At 34.6% G+C, this 19547-nt stretch overlaps 1 protein-coding gene across 7 annotated transcripts in view; it reads left to right on the top strand.

Annotated features, from left to right (window-relative positions):
• The window catches only part of SRBD1 (S1 RNA binding domain 1), a 275664-nt gene that overhangs the window by 32036 nt on the left and 224081 nt on the right, over positions 1-19547 (top strand). For all 7 annotated transcript variants that reach the window (XR_008664926.1, XR_008664927.1, XM_055328956.1 and 4 more), the window contains 5 exons: positions 2955-3072; positions 4104-4242; positions 10550-10646; positions 12181-12316; positions 15802-15905. Coding sequence is in view for 5 of the 7 variants with exons in the window: in XM_055328956.1 (XP_055184931.1) it covers positions 2955-3072; positions 4104-4242; positions 10550-10646; positions 12181-12316; positions 15802-15905 (594 nt within the window). In the remaining 2 variants the exon portion in view is untranslated. The remainder of the gene's footprint in view (positions 1-2954; positions 3073-4103; positions 4243-10549; positions 10647-12180; positions 12317-15801; positions 15906-19547) is intronic.

Raw genomic sequence — 19547 nt, 5'->3', positions numbered from 1 at the left:
AATCTGAGTTATTATATAAAAATTTTCTGGGCTAGATGAAATCACCTACAGGCCACAAGTTGAAGGCCAGTAGTTTATGAATTCTGAAGTAAGCTTTCTATCTGGTTGAAGGCAAGCTAATGAAGAAAATGTGAGCATTTAGGGATCTGAAAATGAGGAAAGTGTCACAAACGAACAAGAATAGTTTATTTAAAAATTAATGATAATCTGGAAGGAGCCTCCGTGTCCATTGAAAGATGAATGGATAAAGAAGTTGTGGTCTATATATACAATGGAATATTAGCCATTAGAAACAACAAATACCCACTATTTGCTTCAACGTGGATAGAACTGGAGGGTTTTATGCTAAATGAAGTAAGTCAATTGGAGAAGACAAACATTATATGGTGTCATTCATTCGGGGAATATAAAAAATAGTGAAAGGGATTATAGGGGAAAGGAGAGAAAATGAGTGGGAAATATCAGAAAGGGTGACGGAACATGAGAGACCCCTAACTCTGGGAAGCAAACAAGGGGTAGTGGAGGGGAGGTGAGCAGAAGGACGAGGTGACTGGGTGACGGGCACTGAGGGGGGCACTTGATGGGATGAGCACTGGGTGTTATGCTGTATGTTGGCAAATTGAACTCCAATAAAAAAAATATACAAAAAAATTAATGATAATCTAATAATATTTGGTTGTATGGAAGACAAATAGAAGCTTTATGTGCAGATTACTATTATTTTCTTTTTCTATAAAAAAACACTTTTGCAAATGAGTTCATTCCCTGGGTATCTATTAATTGTGAAATACATTGAATATTAGTGGAGGAAATTTCTCCAACTAAGTGGGAATATTGACTGGGGCTTGAAGACCTTTAGTATACCATACAGAGATTTGGTAATGAGGTATAGTCTCTATTTTTCCTTAAGCTCAGCATTTTCTATAACTAAAGCATTGGTTTTCAATCTGTTAATTGCTAGCTATAAAGGAGTAGTGAAGTTAATGTAATGGGTCATTACCACTTTAACAAAAATTAAATAGACAATAGAAAATGTAAGAGTGTAGTTTATGTAGTAAAAGGTAAATATTGTCTCATGAAACTGTTTATGTTTATGTAACTGTTTATTATACATATTTATATGTTCATATAATTTTTATATATAAAATTATATATGTGTATATGCGTACTAGGTTGCAAAGTAAAAAACACTTTTTACTGAGGGTCACTAAAAATGTGAATAAAAGAGGTTGATCATGGATAGTAGGAAAAGCTTCCATATTTTCTCTAAAGATGCCTTTCCTCTTATGTATATGCAGGCCAATAGGACATTGGCCTTTTGTCAAAATGACCCTAGTGTGATTCAGCCCCTGAAAACAGTCTTGGACTACCAGGAATATAAAAGATACACAGGTTGTAATCTGTTACTGCATAAGCTTCCTCTTTAATTTATAATCTTCTATCTTTGTTTTTTTTTCTTTTTTTATAAGTAGATTTAATTTTTTTTCCTTATCAATCATTTCTAATAATCTATATTTTTGTCTAACTTTCCCCCATCACTTTAGCAAATCTAATTAGGCAGATGCTATGTAGTAAAGTAGGATGAGAGGCCTTAGATATAACGGGATTTTGTTCACAACACAGAATCATCTGAAAGTGGTGGGGTGACTGTGCCCTTGCCCCTACCTATGCATCGTTTCCTGGAATCAGCTTTTCTCAATGAAGTCCTGGCTCTCTCCATTGGAGAATGGTATTTAGAAATGAGTTATGGGTGCTGGGTGTGTTGGTCCAGAGTAGTGATACCCAGTAGCAATGAGCACATCTAGCACCCATAACTTGGTTTTTGGTTACTATTTGCCTGATTCCAGGGCTGGGGCAAGGAAAGTAAAAGCCTTGAATATCTTGTGCCAGAAAATAAAAGAAATGTTCAAAGAATGATGGAAATATGTCAAAAGAACACAGAAACTAACTTGGAGGGGTTACTTCTGGTCAAACTTGTAATAATTTGAGCCTGAAAATAAGTGTTAGTAATGGATTATAACCATTAAATATAATTTTAAAAAAAATCATGAGTCTGTGGTGATATAAATAAAACAGCAAGTAAATTGAAAGTTTAATAAGGAATGGAATAGTTTTAGAGTACCTTTCTACAAAATACTTAATTACACAGGAATAGAGTGCCTGCATCGTGGAGAAATCCAAACACACTATCAAATAATATAAGGTAATGAGTGATAGTACAAGTGAAAATCATTTGCGGGGCAGCCCCGGTGGCGCAGCGGTTTAGCGCCACCTACGGCCCAGGGCGTGATCCTGCAGACCCGGGATCAAGTCCCACGTCAGGCTCTCTGCATGGAGCCTGCTTCTCTCTCTGCCTGTCTCTCTGCCTCTCTCTCTCTCTCTCTCTCTGCCTCTCTATGAATAAATAAATAAAATATTAAAAAAAAAAGAAAATCATTTGCCACCTAAAAGATGCAATGATAAGAATACAGCATTACTTCTATAACAGAGAAACATCAGAGGAACTCAAACTGTAGGAAATTCTACAAAATAACTGGCCTGTAACATTCTAAAGTATCAAGGCTTTGAGAATCAAGGAGAGACTGAAATACTGTTTCAGCTTGAAGGGCACCATAGACACATGGCAATTACATACAACCCACTCTTAACAGAATTCTCTATCAAGGATATTATTGAAACAATTGGTGAAACTTAAGTGAGATCTGAGGGTTACAATATAGTAATATATCTATATCCATTACCTGATTTTGATGGCTATATTGTTATATAGGAGGAGATTCTTGTTTACAGAAAAATATATACTAAATTATTTGGGTAATGGTAACTTATTCTTAAATGGTTCAGGGGGAAAAATGTTTTATGTTACCTACCACTTTTTTGTAAGTTTGAGATAACTTCAAAAAGGAAGTTTTGACACATAAGTCTAGTATTTTACAAAATATTTTTATTTTCAGGGCTGTTGCAAAGAAGGTTCATAGTACAATCCAAAAAATTAAGAAGGAGGGGAAGATGTCTGAGTGCTTGTTAAAAGCTTTGCTGAATTGTAAAACTTTTGAAGAACTAGAACATGTGGTAAGTAACTCTTTGAATCTTTTAATATAATACTCACCTAGGTATGTTAGGATTTGTCTCTTTTTATAGTTAAAAAAGATCTGGAAATAAAAAGCTAAAATCATTAGCCACCATTATTTAATTCAATACAGTGCAACAATATCAGATGCTTTTTTGTGTAGTTTGCTAAGATAAATAATACATAATCCATGTCTCCAAGGCATTCCCAGTTGAGTCAGGGGACAAAGGAGAGTATGTTATGGAATTGAGAACCCTAAGGGAGAGTGCTGAGGTGGAAACCTAGTTGTGAGGGTCTTCAGCATGTAGTTGGTATTGAAAGCCATGAGAATGGAACTCACTCAGGGAGAGCTTGTGGGTAAGCAAGTCCGGAGAAACCATTAAGGAACACTAACTTTTGAAGCATGGGTGGTGGAAGGGAGAGCAGAAGACATGGAAAGAATGGTCAGGGAAGTAGGAGGAGAATCTGGAGATGATGATACCATGGAAGACTATAGGGAAGAAAATCTTAGAAGAAGGTAATGGTCAATAGTTAAGTGAATAAATGTAGCAAGGAGTTTTGGCAAGATAAGGACTGAAAAATGTATATTTGGTAATTAGAGGATCATTGTGCTTCTTTAGGATACCACTCTCAGCAAGGTGTGGGAAGAGAAGCCTAATGGCTCAGATTGAAGAGTGAATGTGTTTAAAGCAGTAGAAGCATTATGTATCAGCAGCTATTAGAGGAGCTCGCTTGGGTTGAGGAGAGGACCTCATAGTCCTTGCAGTCCAGGCACTGAGTTTTTAAGATGAGTAAATACAAATGACTAATATGAAATAAATAGAAAAGGATAAAGACTCAGATAAGGAACAGCCATCTTCATATAGCTAGTAATCTCAGGTTTGTATTAATTCATCTCTGAAGGGAAAGGGAAGGATTGAGCAAAGGATATCTTTAGCATTCCTACCATGTCTTCTGATTTTATGTTTCAATTTGACTTTTGCTTTTTAAAACTGAATGATATGGTATATTTTCTGACTTTTTTTTTTTCTAGTCAGCTCCATATAAAACTGGGAGCAAAGGCACCAAAGCCCAGAGAGCAAAGCAGTTGGGGTTAGAAGGAGCAGCTAAAACACTGCTTGAGAATCCAGGGGAGCTCAATCTGCTGTCTTATATTAGACCCAATGTAAAAGGTACTGGCTTTACTTCAAGAGATCATCTCTGTTTCTTCTTCCTTTTTGAAAACTATGTTAAAAAAATTGTTTTACTAAGTAATGACTATGTAAAAGAATATTATAGCATAAAAAGAGTAAGTCACTCTAATAAAACAAATCCCCATATATCTCCTGCTTAGCCATTCAGCTTCCTCTTTTGATGAAGTACCTGTTCTAGTCTTTTGCCCATTTTTATTGTGTTGTTTCTCCTATTTTTATTAATTTATAAGTCTTTTTAAAGATATTCTTTCTTAGTTATATGTATTACAAATTTTTTCTCCCAGTTTGTTACTTTTCACTTTCTTTATGCTATGCTGTCTATTAAATAAAAAGAAAATAAAATAGAAGGTCTTAGTTTCATTATAGTTAATTTATTAATTCTTTTAATTTTCCTAATTTTTTTCTAAGGTGCTTGCTTTTTTTTCTTTTTAATGAAATTTCTTCATGTCCCAAAGTTACAAAAAGTGTCTTATGTTGTCTTTTAAAATTTTTACTCTATTTCTAAAAATTTAATTATACAAATAATACCGTTTTTTTTTTAAATAATTTTAACAGTTCTGACATACATTATTTATAAAGTGAAGTCCTGTTTCTACACTTCTACTCTCCAGGAATAAAGAGTCTTTTTCTGAAGTGTATCTTCCTATCCTTTTATATATATGTGTACAAGAAGGAGAGTGAGCAGAGAAGAGGGCAGGGGAGAGAGAATTTCTTTATTTCTTTTTTTAAATTTAAATTCAATTAATTAACAAATAATGTATTATTGGCTTCAGAGGTAGAGGTCAGTGATTCATCAGTCTTCTATAACACCCGGTGCTCATTACATCACATACCCTCCTTAATATCCATCATTCAGTTATCCCATCTCTGCACCCCCTCCCCTCCAGTGACCCTTAGTTTGTTTCCTATGATTAAGAGTCTTTTATGGTTTGCTCCCTCTCTGATTTCATCTTGTTTTATTTTTTTCTCTCTTCTCCTATGATTCTCTTGTTTCTTTATTTTATTTTTTTGTTTATTTGCAACAGAGAGAGAGACATGAGTGGAGGTAGAGGGGCAGAGGGAGAGGAAGATGAGAAGCAGACTCCTCATTGAGCAGGGAGCCCAATGCAGGGCTGGATCCCAGGATATTGGGATCATGACCCAAGCCAAAGGCAAATGCCTAACTGAGCTACCCAGGTGTCTCTGCTTTGCTTCTTAATTCCACATGAGTGAGATCATATGATAATTGTCTTTCTCTGATTGATTTATTTCACAGCATAATATCCTCTAGTTCATCCATGTCATTGCAAATGGCAAGATTTCATTTTTTGATGGCTGAGTAGTAGTCCATTATATATAGAATATATCTTTATCTATTCATCTATTGATGGACATCTGGGCTCTTTCCATAGTTTGGCTATTGTGGACATAACTCCTGTGAACATTGGGGTGCTGGTGCCCCTTTGGATCACTACTTTTGTATCTTGGGGTGAATACCTAGTGCAATTGCTGGGTCATGGGGTAGATCTATTTTTGACTTTTTGAGGAACTCACATACATTTTCCATATACGCCAGCTTGCATTCCCACCAACAGTGTTCAAGGATTCCCATTTCTCCTCATCCTCAACATCTGTTGTTTCCTGACCTATTAATTATAGTCATTCTGTTTGGTATGAGGTAGTACCTCATTGTGGTTTTGATTCCTATTTCCCTGATGCCAAGTGATGTGGAGCATTTTTTCATGTGTCTGTTAGCCATTTATATGTCTTTGGAGGAATGTCTGTTCATGTGTGCTGCCCATTTCTTGATTGGATTATTTGTTCTTTGGGTGTGAGTGTTGAGTTGTTAAGTTCTTTATAGATTTTGGATACTAGACCTTTGATATGTTATTTTCAAATATCTTCTCTCATTCTGTTGGTTGTCCTTTGGTTTTGTTGACTGTTTTTTGCTGTGCAAAAGCTTTTTATCTTGATGAAGTCCCAATAGTCAGTTGCACCCAAAACCATAAGATACCTAGGAATAAATCTCACCAAAGAGACTAAGGATCTATATTCAAAAAACTGTTGAACACTCATGAAATAAATTGAGGAAGACACAAAGAGGTGGAAAAATGTTCCATGCTCATAGATTGGAAGAACAAATATTGTTAAAGTGTCTATGTTACCTAGAGCAATCGATACATTCAATGCAATCCCTATCAAAATACCATCAACTTATTTCACAGAATTGGAACAAATAACCTTAAAATTTGTATAAAACCAGAAAAGACCCTGAATAGCCAAAGGAATGTTGAAAAAGAAAACCAAAATGGATGGCATCACAACTCCTGACTTCAAGTTCTATTACAAAGCTGTAATTATCAAGACAGTAGGGTACTGGCACAAAAACAGACATAGAGATCAATGGAACAGAATAGAGTATCCAGAAAAGGACCCTCACCTCTATGGTCAACTAATCTTTGACAAAGCAGTAAAGAATATCCAGTGGAAAAAAGATAGTCTCTTCAACAAATTGTGTTGGGAAAATTGGACAGCCACATGCAGAAGAATGAAACTGGATCATTTCCTCACACCATATACAAAGACAAACTAAAAATGGATGAAAGACCTAAATGTGAGACAGGAATCCATCAAAGTCCTAGAGGAGAACAGAGACAGCAACCTTTGCATCCATGGCCACAGCAACTTCTTACTAGACATGTCTCCAAAGGCAAAATGAATTATTGGGGAGAGAAGATTTCTAAGAGAAAACCATGTAAAGTGACAACTGATACATGTCAAGATACATTGGTTTTATTGACAAGATAAGCCATAGAGTGAGAGCTCTTTGAGCAAGAGTGGCTTTTTACAGAAGTGCTCTGATAGGATAGGATGGGGAGATTGGTGCTTTCCTAATTCCTATGCTCATTTTAGTTTCTTTGGCCTTCTGTTTATTCTTTTGGCTGGGAGATCTAAGTGTCTATAGGGGGCAGTCTCTGATAAGAATATCAGTACACATTCTGTACTACACTGTAGAGAATCCTAGCATATTGTAACCTGCATTCATTTTAAACTACACAGCAGTGTGAGTTTGCCATTAAAAAAATTAAGCATGAATGTCTGTAAAAATACAAATGTCTGTTCACATACAACTACATCTTAATATCTATTTTGAAAAAGGCAATAATTAAAAGAAAACAAATAAATATTGAATTTAGTGATGGATTGAAATGAGTAAAACACATTTACTTGTTTAATTTTTTTTTTTTTTTTAGATTTTCTTCTATTTATTCACAATAGAGAGAGAGAGAGAGAGGCAGAGACACAGGCAGAGGGAGAAGCAGGCTCCATACTAGGAGCCTGACGCGGGACTCGATCCCGGGACTCCAGGACCGCGCCCTGGGCCAAAGGCAGGCGCCAAATCGCTGAGCCACCCAGGGATCCCCTCGTTTAATTTTTTAATATGTATTTTTAGTTAGATTTTCAAATGATGCAAATTTAATGTTTTAATAGTAGTTGAGACTGTATAGCCAAGCATTAAGGTCAGTCAGTGGGAACTTTCTTGCCCACTGATAGTATGTTTTAGAATCAAATATTGGGGTTTTCAGAATGTCAAATGCATAAAGGTTTATTGTCTGTTCTTACTCTTTTAGGATCAATTTCCTTTCTTTTTCATTTCTTTTGGTACAAAGTTTTCCTTAGTTTGCACTCATACTGGGTAGGTTTGATAACTGTATCTCTTTGCATGGCCATATAGGGTGATGCTTACTGAACTATATGGTGATGGACACTTGGTGATACTTCTGATCATGGAGCTGGATCAGGGCTCAGAGCAGCGGCAGTAGTACTACCACATGTGTTGAGCTTTATGTCTGCTTTATTCTCTATTTTACTTTTATCATAAATTTCAAAGAATTACAGTTAATTACAAACAAGCTTGATACTGGTTTTTAAAGTTTGCTTGGATTGTTTTTTTTCTTTTCTTTGTCCTCTCATTTCTTGGGCTAAACACATATTCATGATCACCCTCAATGCTCTTTTATTTTTCTACAGAAGTTTTTTTTTTTTTTTTTTTTTTTGTCATTCCCATCATTTCTCAAAGAAATGTTTAAGAAACCAGATATTTCAGTGTGAATTGGAAGATACTACTTACTTGCCACAGATCAACAAGAATTTGGTCTGAATCAAAAAGATATACATGCCACAAATGGACTACATCTTAGAATTTCCAGAATATCCCCATGTTATTTATAAGGAGTGGCTGATTGTTATGTGGAAGAAGAGGTAGCCTTAGTGCAGATAGGTGAAAAGAAGTGTTGGCCCTTCAATTTTTGTTACAGTTGCAGAGCTCTGAAGAATCTGACTGGGAAGTGTTCACTACAAGAAAGGAGATAGGATTCTTTGCTTCTGTGGTCCTTATTTTCTCCTGATTTCATTGAGGTGCTAAACTTTTTGAACTCTGGTTATTTTTGGCTATCTTAAGCCCCAATGATCAATGCTGTCTGATGGAAGAAGATGCTTATTCAAACACACAAGACTCTTTCCCAGTCCTTTCTCTTCCTTGTTGGACTGAGAAGGGTTTATGTAATTTGAATGAGCTACCCAAGTGACTGATAATTTCTGCCTCCCATTAGGAACTACTGTTCTAGAGGTAGCTCAGGGTACCTCACAGCAGTGTTTTTCTTTTTCTTTCATTCTTTTTTTCTTTTCTTTCTTTCTTTCTTTCTTTTTTTTTTTTTTTTTTTACATGAATGGATGTCAGGATCATCCAGAATTCTCTGCAAAACAAAAAATCCCAAAGTCTGGGAATCCATATTTTTAATAAGTACCTAGTGTGATTTTAATTTTGGGTCCTTAGACTATACAAAACACTGTTCTAGAGCTCTAGCATAATTTTAACTATATAAGGTTTATTAATTATAAAAGGTTTATAAATTGTATTTGCCCAAAATGATGGGGGCTTTTCAAAGATTCTTTATTATAATAGCAAAATTTATAGCTTCCTTTTTCACTTTTCTCTCAATGATGATTCTCATTGGAGATAGGTTCCATTTTTACTTCTAACTTATCACTCTGGTGTTGTTAATAAATTTTGTGTAACAATGTTGTGAGGTGCTTTGGGACTCCAGGAATTAGTGCATAGTGACTGGTTTTCTTAGATGAAGATTGACCTAGGAAGATAGCTCACCCAAGAGCAGACATTTATTGACTGCTTACTATATGTCACAGCTATTCTAGGTCCTTTACATATACAACCTTCTGCCTCTGAAAGGTAATTAGTTTTTAATAATTAAAAACTCCTAAAAATTAAAACTCCTAATAATTCCCTCATAGGAAAACTCTCTTAAAATGTAAACAGAATTTGTTAATTTTAATGGTTAAATTTCTTTAAAATAACAAGACATTTCTTTTTATTAATCACTCCATAAGTCTGTCCTCTTATTCTCTTTGTCTTTTGTACCTAATACTCATTAAAACTATGCTCTCAAAAAACCATACTTACGATACTTAGTGCTTGTGTAGTTTGAACTTTAATGCAAGAAAAAAAGCTTTAATGGAAATAGAACAACTAAGAAGAAATGGGGGAAAAAAGCAGTGCAAATGGTCTTTCTCAATGTATCTATAGGTTGATATCACAGGAGCCATAATGTTCAAGAGTCACTGCTATAAATTAGCAAACCAGAAGCATTTGGAAAGAACTTAATGTACCATTGGTAGACAGTTCAACTATGAAGATGAACGACTACATAATGGCTCTTGTTTTGTGCTCATGAGATTTGAGAAATTCAAATAGGTCATTAAAAAGGTGAATAAATACCTTGTAAGTCAAAATATTATTAATAAAATTCCTTGTAAAGGATAATTTTTATAACTGGCATGAAATGGTATACCTTGGATTATAACTCTGTTAATACATATTTCCTAGAATACATTTAATCTTTATAAACACTTCATGAAGTAGATGCTATTATTCCATTTTTTATAAGAAACAGAGGCACAAAGAGGTCAAGTAATTTGTGCAAAGTCATACATCTGGTAAGTGGTGAAACTAGGATTAGACCAGGAAGCTAGCTCCAGAGCTGTATTTTTTACCATTACGTTATATGGTTTGTAAAGGTCCTGTATTATTGCTTTGGAGACTTGTTATTTTTTTTCAGAGGTAAGCTAGAAACTGCTATTATACCTCTCTGTCTTAAGTTTTTCAGTTTAAGGGTTTATTTTGACTGGAATACATTTATTATGATTTAATTATAGACTTAAAAAACCAATCTGTAGTTCTTGCTTTTGTTCCCCCCCCCCCCCCCCCCCGCCCACTCTTCTCCTAAAGGACTTTCAGCACTCCAGGATATTGAAACAGGAGTGCAGAATATTTTAGCAGACATGATTGCTAAAGACAAAGACACGCTTGACTTCATTCGGAAATTGTGAGTAACTCTTTTATAGAGTTTTCTGCTTTGTGGACTCATGCTGTTAAGGGTTATATGGTTAGTGCTAATACTAGTGTTCATTAAAAACTCTATTTTTAGACTTTTTTTTGGTAGCGGAACTCTTTGTTCAAGCAACAAAACCCTAATATGTAAAACCGATAAAAGTGAAGTTGCTTTAATTGAATTCTAGGCAGGGAGCCTGGAACTCTGCCTGCCCATCCTCCTTCCACTGACGCACCTCAAGGGAGGGCTCTGAGGAACAGTGTAAACAGCATTGAATTACACAATATATGCTAGAGAGATTCATATCCATTTAGAGTGGGTAGAATGCTTTTTAATCATACTGTGATACATATATATATATATATATATATACACACACACACACACACACGCATGTATTATAATATCTCATTTCTGGTGTTTATAAGTGATTGAGTTAACTTGAGAATGTTTAATATCAGGTATTGATAAAAGTGCAGACCTCAAAATGAATTTCATCTGATGGAGAGAGCTGCTTATCCATGGTCCATTTACAAGAGATTAAAACTTCATGACCTAGGCCCTGCTTGGGATTTTGGATTTTATGCCTCATTAAAAAAATATATTATCTTCAAACCCTATTTAATATATTTTTCAGCTGTGTATCATCATCATCAGGGTTGACAGGGTTTTGTCAGCAGTCTGCTCTTACTCTTTCTCCATATACTTGTATGAGGTTTGCAGAGGTAAGGACTGGTGGAGATGAACCAGTTGACTGCCATGACTTGTCAAGGTTTTTGTCAATACAAGGAGAGAAGTTTCCTATTTCCTTAGTAATAGTAACAGTAATTCCTAGTAGGAATGAGTCAAAGGAGGAGAATCACCCATGGTTTAAATGTGTTTTTGTAAGTAACCATACTTTTGAAATTTGGTTCAGTTTTCTAAACTGTCACTGGAACCTGTCCTGCCATATCCTCTTGTTTCTCTTCTTTTTAGCTTTTACTTGGCCTTGACTGCCTAACTCAGTGGTTAGAAAAGGGTGATATCTAGACTAGAATTAATTGATCTAGTATCTGTAGTTTTGGTCTCTTAGATAACTGCAGATGGTAGCTGATCTGATATAGGCATTTTATGGGAAGATTGGGTTGATACATACATAGACTGAAGGACCAATGCTAGCACATTTAGGCAGAGTCCTCATTTGATGGGTTAGTAACATTTTTATAGTTGGACATCATTTAAAAAAAAATCTCATTTGGGGGATGCCTGCATGGCTTATCAGTTGAGTGTCTGCCTTTAGCTCAGGTTGTGATCCCAGAGTCCTGCAATCAAGTCCCACATTGGGCTCCCTGTGGGGAGCCTACTTCTCCCTCTGCCTATGTTTCTGCCTCTCTATCTCTGTGTCTGTCATGAATAAATAAGTAAAATCTTTAAAAAAATCTCACTTGGTAATAGCCTAAGTTTTTTGCTAACATTATTTCCATATAATGTGTTTCTTTACTAGAGCATATATTAATAACTGCTTGCTTTTGAATATTTATTTGAACAGGTGCCAAAATAGGTATATTTGTATCCAATCATCTCTGGCAAAAGTGTCCTCAAAAAAAGTAAATGAGAAAGATGTTGATAAGTTTCTGCTCTACCAGAATTTTTCATGCAACATAAGAAACATCCAGCATCATCAGGTAAATAAGGAAACTCTTGTCCATTCTGATGGTAATAATAATGATGATACTTTGGACTTGTCTACTACTTTACTTATTAAGGAATTAAAGAATTTTAGGGCAACCATTTTTTTTTCATAAATACTTATAATACCGTCATATCCTTCCCATTTCACAAATGGGGAACTCAAGACCTAGAGAAGTTAGTAAAACTGAGAATTATTAGTAGAGCTGACAATATACCACTTTAGATACCTTGAGTTTCTTTCGTATTAGACTTTGCTTCTCAGTGTGCTTGGCTTTGAGCTCAATTCTGGATCTTTTCCATGTGACATACAAATTAGAGATGATCTGAATTAGAATAAAGTATAAGATCACACTTAATTGTATAAATTATAGTTACTACATCTTAGTCCTTTAATAACATTTTTCAGTTTACTAGTTTTTTTTTCCTAACTGGAGTCATATGTTCTATCTATAATGTGGAAAGTGGCTTGTATGTCATAAAGGGGAAAAAAAGAAGATTTACAAAGTGAAAATGGAATAGTACTGGCTTTTACATTTACCTATGTAGCTACTTTTACCAGTTTTCTTTATTTCTTTGTATGCTTTTGAGTTACTATCTACTGTCCTTTCATTTCTGCCTGAAGGACTTCCTATAACATTTCATATAGGGCTGGTCTACTAGTGACAAACTCTCTGTTTTTGTTTATCAGTAAGGTCTTAATTTCTCCTTATTTTTAAAATTTGTCTTTAATTGTGGTAAAGTACATGTAACATATATTTAAGTGATAATTTTACCATCCTAACCACTTCTAAATGTACATTTCAGTAATGTTAAGTATATCTGCATTGTTGTGCATCCAATCTCCAAAACTTTTTCTGGGTATAGAATTCTTGGTTGACAGTTTTTTCTTTCAGCACTTTGAATTTATCACCCCATTGTCTTCTGGCATCCATGGTTTGATGAAGAAACAGCTGTTAATCTTACTGAGTCCTTAACACATGATGAATTACTTCTCTGCTAGGATCCTCTGGGTTTAGGTTTTGACAGTTGGATTATAATGTGTCACCTTGAGTTTATCCTTCTTGGGGTTCATTCTGATTCTTGGATGTGTTGATTGTTTTTTATTAAAACAGAAATTTAGAGTCATTATTTCTTCAAATATTCTTTCTACCTTTCTCTCCTCTTCTGGGTCTCCTGTTATACATATGTTGGTATACTTGATAATGTCCCCCAGATCTATTCGGCTCTGTTTATTTCTTTTTCTGTTTCTGTTTCTTTGTCTGTTTTTATTCCTTCTCAAACTGTAAAATCTCAGTTGACCTACCTTCAAATTTGCTGATTCTTCTGCTTGTTCAAATTAACTATTGAACTTGCAGTAAATTTTTCATTTTAGTCATTGTAGTTCTCAGCTCAGGATTTCTTTTTCTTTTTCTTTTTCAGCTCAAGGTTTCTATTTGGTTTATTTTTTTAATTCTCAACTTTTTATTGATACTGTGTTGAGACCACATTCTCCTGATTTCCTTTATGTCTCGGTTATTTCCTTTATTTTTTTTAAAGATTATATTTATTTATTTATTTATTCATGAGAGACACAGAGAGAGAGAGACAGGCAGAGACACAGGCAGAGGGAGAAGCAGGCTCCACGCAGGGAGCCTGGCATGGAACTCGATCCTGGGTCTCCAGGATCACGCCCTGGGCTGAAGGCAGGCGCCAAACCACTGAGCCACCCAGGGATCCTCTTTATTTCCTTTAAAGTAGTCTGGAGGGGATACCTGAGTGGCTCAGCGGTGTCTCTGCCCCCCCCCCCCCCCCCGTCTCTCTCTCTCTATTATATATCTTCTGTTCCTAGAGTTTTGAGTGTTTTTGTCATGGACAAAGCTGGAATTTTGTCAAATATTCTTTCTGCATCTATTGTGTAAGAAGATTGTGTGATTTTTGTTTTGTATTTTATTGGTATGATGTATCATGTTAATTCATTTTTGGATGTTAAACCGACCTTGCATTCCTGGAATAAATCCCTCTTGATCCTGGTATGTAATCCTTTTTATATATTTATGGATTTGGTTTACTTTTTTTATTGAGGATTTTTATATCTATATTCTTAAGAGATAATGGTCTTTTTTTTTTTTTCTTGCAATGTTCTTATCTGGTTTTGGTCTCTGAACAAATAGAGTTTTGGAAGCTTTTTCTTCTGTGTTATATTTTGGAAAAGTTTGTGAAGAATCGGTGTTAATTCTTCTTTAAATGGTTGGTAGAATTACACAGTAAAGCCATCTGGACATTTTCTTGTGGGAAAATTTTAAATTACCAATTCAGTCTTCTTTAGTTATTATAGATCTTTTCATATTTTCTGTTTCTATTTTATTGTTTTGGCAGTCTGTCTTTTTAAGAATTTTTCCATTTTATTTAAGGGATGTAATTTGACATAATAGTTGTTCATAGTATTCTCTTATGGTCCTTTTTATTTCTATAACTTCCGTAGTAATGGCCCCTCTTATTTTTTATTTTGGTAATTGGAATGCTTCCTCCTTTTTTCTTGGTTTAGTGAAAGGCTTCTCAATTATGTGATATTTTCAAAGAAACAGTTTTTGGTTTTGCTTGCATTATTTTCTTTCTTTTTTTTTTTTTTTCTATTCTCAATTTACCCTCTATTATTTCTGTTAATTCTACCTGCTTTAGGTTTGTTTGCTTTTCTTTAAAGGAATGTTTTTAAGGTATTTTAAGACATTTGCTTGATCTGATTTTAAATATTTTCTTCACTTCTTATCTTTGTTATTTGGGATAAGTTAGTCTTAAGGGATCCCTGGGTGGTGCAGCGGTTTGGCACCTGCCTTTGGCCCAGGGTGCGATCCTGGAGACCCGGGATCGAATCCCACGTCGGGCTCCCGGTGCATGGAGCCTGCTTCTCCCTCTGCCTATGTCTCTGCCTCTCTCTCTCTCTGTATGACTATCATAAATTAAAAAAAATAATAAAATAAAAAAATAAAAAAATGATTATATAAAGTGAAAATAATACATAACGCACTGGTAGCTTTGAAAATTAAATGAGATAAGTATCTAAAGGGCTGAGATAGACCTCACCATTAGCAAATGCCCAATAAATGCTAACAGTTAGTAGTTATTATTCCACTTGGGAATTTGCACATTTGTATATCTTAGCAATATATTTTCAGAAATATAAGAAGAAAATTTCTTAGCTCCAGATGATCAAAAATCTTTGGTTAATCAAATCTGACATGAGATTTTTAGATCACCAAAGTCTCTTTCTGTGAATGTCATAGGCTTTATACCTATATTTTATTAAAATTTTTTTAAGTCTAAAAAATGATTATTTTTAAATGCATTTTTTTGTAAATGAATTAATAAGTTGATACAGCTTTATATAGCAATAAATTGAGAGCTATATATAACCTCTCTATTTCACAAATGTTGACTGGTTAAATTGACCATTTACCTATTTAGTGGACCCTCAGTCTTTGCCATATATGTTCGCATTCAGATTCTGGCAATTAACCGTGGAGAAAATTTGAAGATACTGACTGTCAAAGTCAACATTTCTGATGGAGTGAAGAATGAATTCTGCAGGTGGTGCATCCAAAACAGGTCTGTTTATAGATTTTTACAGAATTTCCTTTCTTCCATTTCTAAAATACCACACTGATATGGGAAAATGTCCATTCTGTTAAACAAAAAGCAAACATTGACAATGTATACGTGTTCTTTTACATTAAAAATAAAGTATTAATGTTGTGTATGTTTAAATAGAATATATTAAATATTAAAATAAATTATTAACAGTGGTTATCTCTGGGGAGAGGGATTTTAATACTTTTTTGTATCATTCAAATCTTATACAGAATGTTTTATAAAAAATTAAAATAATAAAAACAATGTATAATGGCATATCTAAATGTTTTGACCATTAAGGATAAATGAAATAGGAATATAACTAATCAGATATTACAATGTAAATCTCTAAACATAACATATGCAATTTACTTAAAATATTTTGCATATTAAAGATGATTGAAACAAACATTAAGTTTATTGTATATTTCAGAGAATTGTCTAAACTTATGTAACCTTTTATTATCTTTTTTTCCTTTGTTAAGGGAACTTTTAAAATAGCACCACATATTTGTATAGAATTTCTAACTTTCATTTTTAACTTTTCAGTTATGTAAAACATTTCAGTTGGTAGGGCAGATTGGTAGCTGCCATTTGACCAATGAGAAAACTGATGCAAAGGTAAAGAAGCTTGCCTAGCAGTTAGGACATGTAGATTTGTGGTATGCTTCTCATAGGCTAGTTCTCTGTAACCTTAAGTTAGGGAGATTGCTGGGAAAGCTATTTAAAGAGTTGGATGGATTTTTCTTTGAGAGGAATAAGTGCTCTATATTTTGGAAGTTAGCTGTCTCATCCAATATAGTTCTTTCATCAATTCATTGGGAATTCGTTTGCCAAAAACCAATTCCATGAAGGATCAGCTTGCTTAATGACCACATAATGCTAACCAAGTGAAGCAACTATTTCAATGTTAATCAGTAGGTAAATTGTATAAGTCAGTTATATTATATCCATTCAGTAGAATTCTGTGCAGCCATCTTGAAGAAGTTGAGATAGAGCTAACTTTGAGATATAAACATATTCCATTAGGTTAAAAAAACAGTTTATATTTAGTATTTATAGTATAGTCTCTTTAATGGCAAAAAGTTGGTCTATGTATGTGTAAAAATTTTTTGAAAAAATGCAGATGATCTATTTCATACCTCTGATGTGAGATTTTATTTTATTTTTTTATTTTTTTTATTTTTTTATTTTTTTTTTTGATGTGAGATTTTAATTTTCTGTTGTGTATTCTCTAGAGTTCTTTTTCCTTTTTAATGAATGCTTATTTCTTTTGTAAACAAATAAATTTCGTTAAAAATAAAAAGGAAACAAATGCCTAAAATAAACCATAGAATTAAATGATTGTATTAAGAAATTAGATAATTTTAATTTAAAATATGAAATTCTTTTTTTTTTAAATTTTTATTTATTTATGATAGTCACACAGAGAGAGAGAGAGAGAGAGAGGCAGAGACATAGGCAGAGGGAGAAGCAGGCTCCATGCACCAGGAGCCCGACGTGGGATTCGATCCCGGGTCTCCAGGATCGCGCCCTGGGCCAAAGGCAGGCGCTAAATCGCTGCGCCACCCAGGGATCCCCTAAAATATGAAATTCTAAGAGATATTCATAGAAAGAACAAAATCCTAGAAACAGTAATATCTGAGTTTGAATTCCAGTTATATTACTTCTTTCCCTTATGACTGAGCACATAATTTCTCAGATTCATTATTATCAAAATGATGAGTAATACCTTTTTCGCAGATTTAAGAGAATTAAATGATATTCCATGTAATTGTGTAGCCTTCAGTGGTATCTGTTAATACATAGTGGGATTATTGTGCAGAACTCCTTTTTAGAAATTTCTTTTATAAATAGATCACAGTAAACTTGAGACAACTTCTATCTTATTTTCTTATGAATGTTCATAATGCTCAGTGTCTGTCCTCAATAATTAAGGAAGTATTAGTTATGCTTTTAAGCTGTTATCTTTCATACTAAGTAAATATAAAGGAATGGTTCCATTACAGAGATTTAAATGGTTTTTGTTGGCTCCTCCATATTTTATTTTATTCAGTTCTCCTCCAATTAAATAAATGGTAATATTATTTGACCTTTACTATAATACTTTATGTTACTATAGTATAGTAATATAAGTTTCAGTTAGGTTCTAGAAGTTTCTCTTTATATAGATAATTGAAGAAACATTTGTATGGGAACTAAAGAACTGAAACAAGAGCCAACTAAAATACTTTGGGAAACAAAGAACCATTCTCGGAATTGTTTTCATTTTTTAAATACATTTGAATGAAGATACTTCCTCAAATCTTTTCTTCCTTTTCCTCTTCTTTTTTGTCTTACTCTCTTTGTCCCTACTTCTTCCACCTTCCACCTCTCTCATATGTTCACCCATTCAGGTTATTTGCTAGATGCTGGGTATCTTCCTGTAAACCAGACAAGTATGCTGTTTTTCCTTGATGACAATGTAGTTTAGTGGAGAAGACCTTGAGTAAATGGTTAAGAGTATGCTGAGGTTATAAAGGAGTGCAGGGCAGCCCGGATGGCTCAGTGGTTTAGCGCTGCCTTCCACCCAGGGCGTGATCCTGGAGACCCTGGATCAAGTCCCATGTCAGGCTCCCTTCCTGGTGCCTGTTTCTCCCTGTCTGTGTCTCTGCCTCTCTCTCTGTCTCTCATGAATAAGTAAATAAATAAATCTTTAAAATAAATAACTAAATAAATGTTTAAAAAAAAAGAAAGAGTGCAGTGTTTCATAAAAGTTTTTAACAGTGGGGAATCCCTGGGTGGCTTAGTGGTTTTGCACCTGCCTTTGGCCCAGGGCATCATCTTGGAGTCCCGGGATCGAGTCACACATCAGGCTTCCCGCATGAAGCCTGCTTCTCCCTCTGCCTGTGTCTCTGCCTTTCTCTCTCTCTCTCTCTCTCTCTCTCTGTGTCTCTCATGAATAAATAAATAAAATCTTAAAAAAAAATAAGTTTGAAAAAAAAATAAGTTTGTAACAGGGAACCCTAAGGTAGTCTGTGGTGTGTGCATATGTAGGTCAGAGACAGAAGGAAAGGAACTGGTAGTGACAACAAACAGGATTGACTTGTAGGTGTGAACCCAATCATCCATAGCTTTCTAGACAGAATACGGATTTTATTCTTTATCTTAAGGGTAATGAAAAACCAATAACGAGTTTAAACAGAGGATTGTCACGATCAGTTTGCATTTTAAGATCACTCTGGCTGCAGTGTAGGGAATTGTTTGGAAGGAACTCACAGTAGATGTGGGGGCAAGAGGTAAGGTTTAAGGAAGACTATTGAGGCCTCCAAAGGGATTGAGTAGGCAACGTTAAGGATTTCTGTGTTTTTCCTACTAGCAATGGGGAAACTTTGGTTTGGTCTTAAAAGGAATGACCCGCAGCAGATAACAGATACAGATAACAGATACATACATTTAAAAAATTACTCCATTAGGACCTTCCTGTCTCTACGAACTATCTTCCTAGCATATTGTCCATGACCCAGGATTGTGTTCTCTCCTAACTTACCAACCTCAATTGCATGGTATATAAGACCTTTAGTGATTTGTCCATGTCCATATTTTCTAACCCCATCTATCTCCTACTGATTTTGACAG

The sequence above is a fragment of the Nyctereutes procyonoides genome, unplaced genomic scaffold (assembly GCF_905146905.1).
Source record: "Nyctereutes procyonoides isolate TBG_1078 unplaced genomic scaffold, NYPRO_anot_genome, whole genome shotgun sequence".
NCBI lineage: Eukaryota > Metazoa > Chordata > Mammalia > Carnivora > Canidae > Nyctereutes > Nyctereutes procyonoides.
The sequence above is the reverse complement of the archived record's forward strand: the minus strand, read 5'-3'. Positions and strand labels throughout refer to the sequence as shown.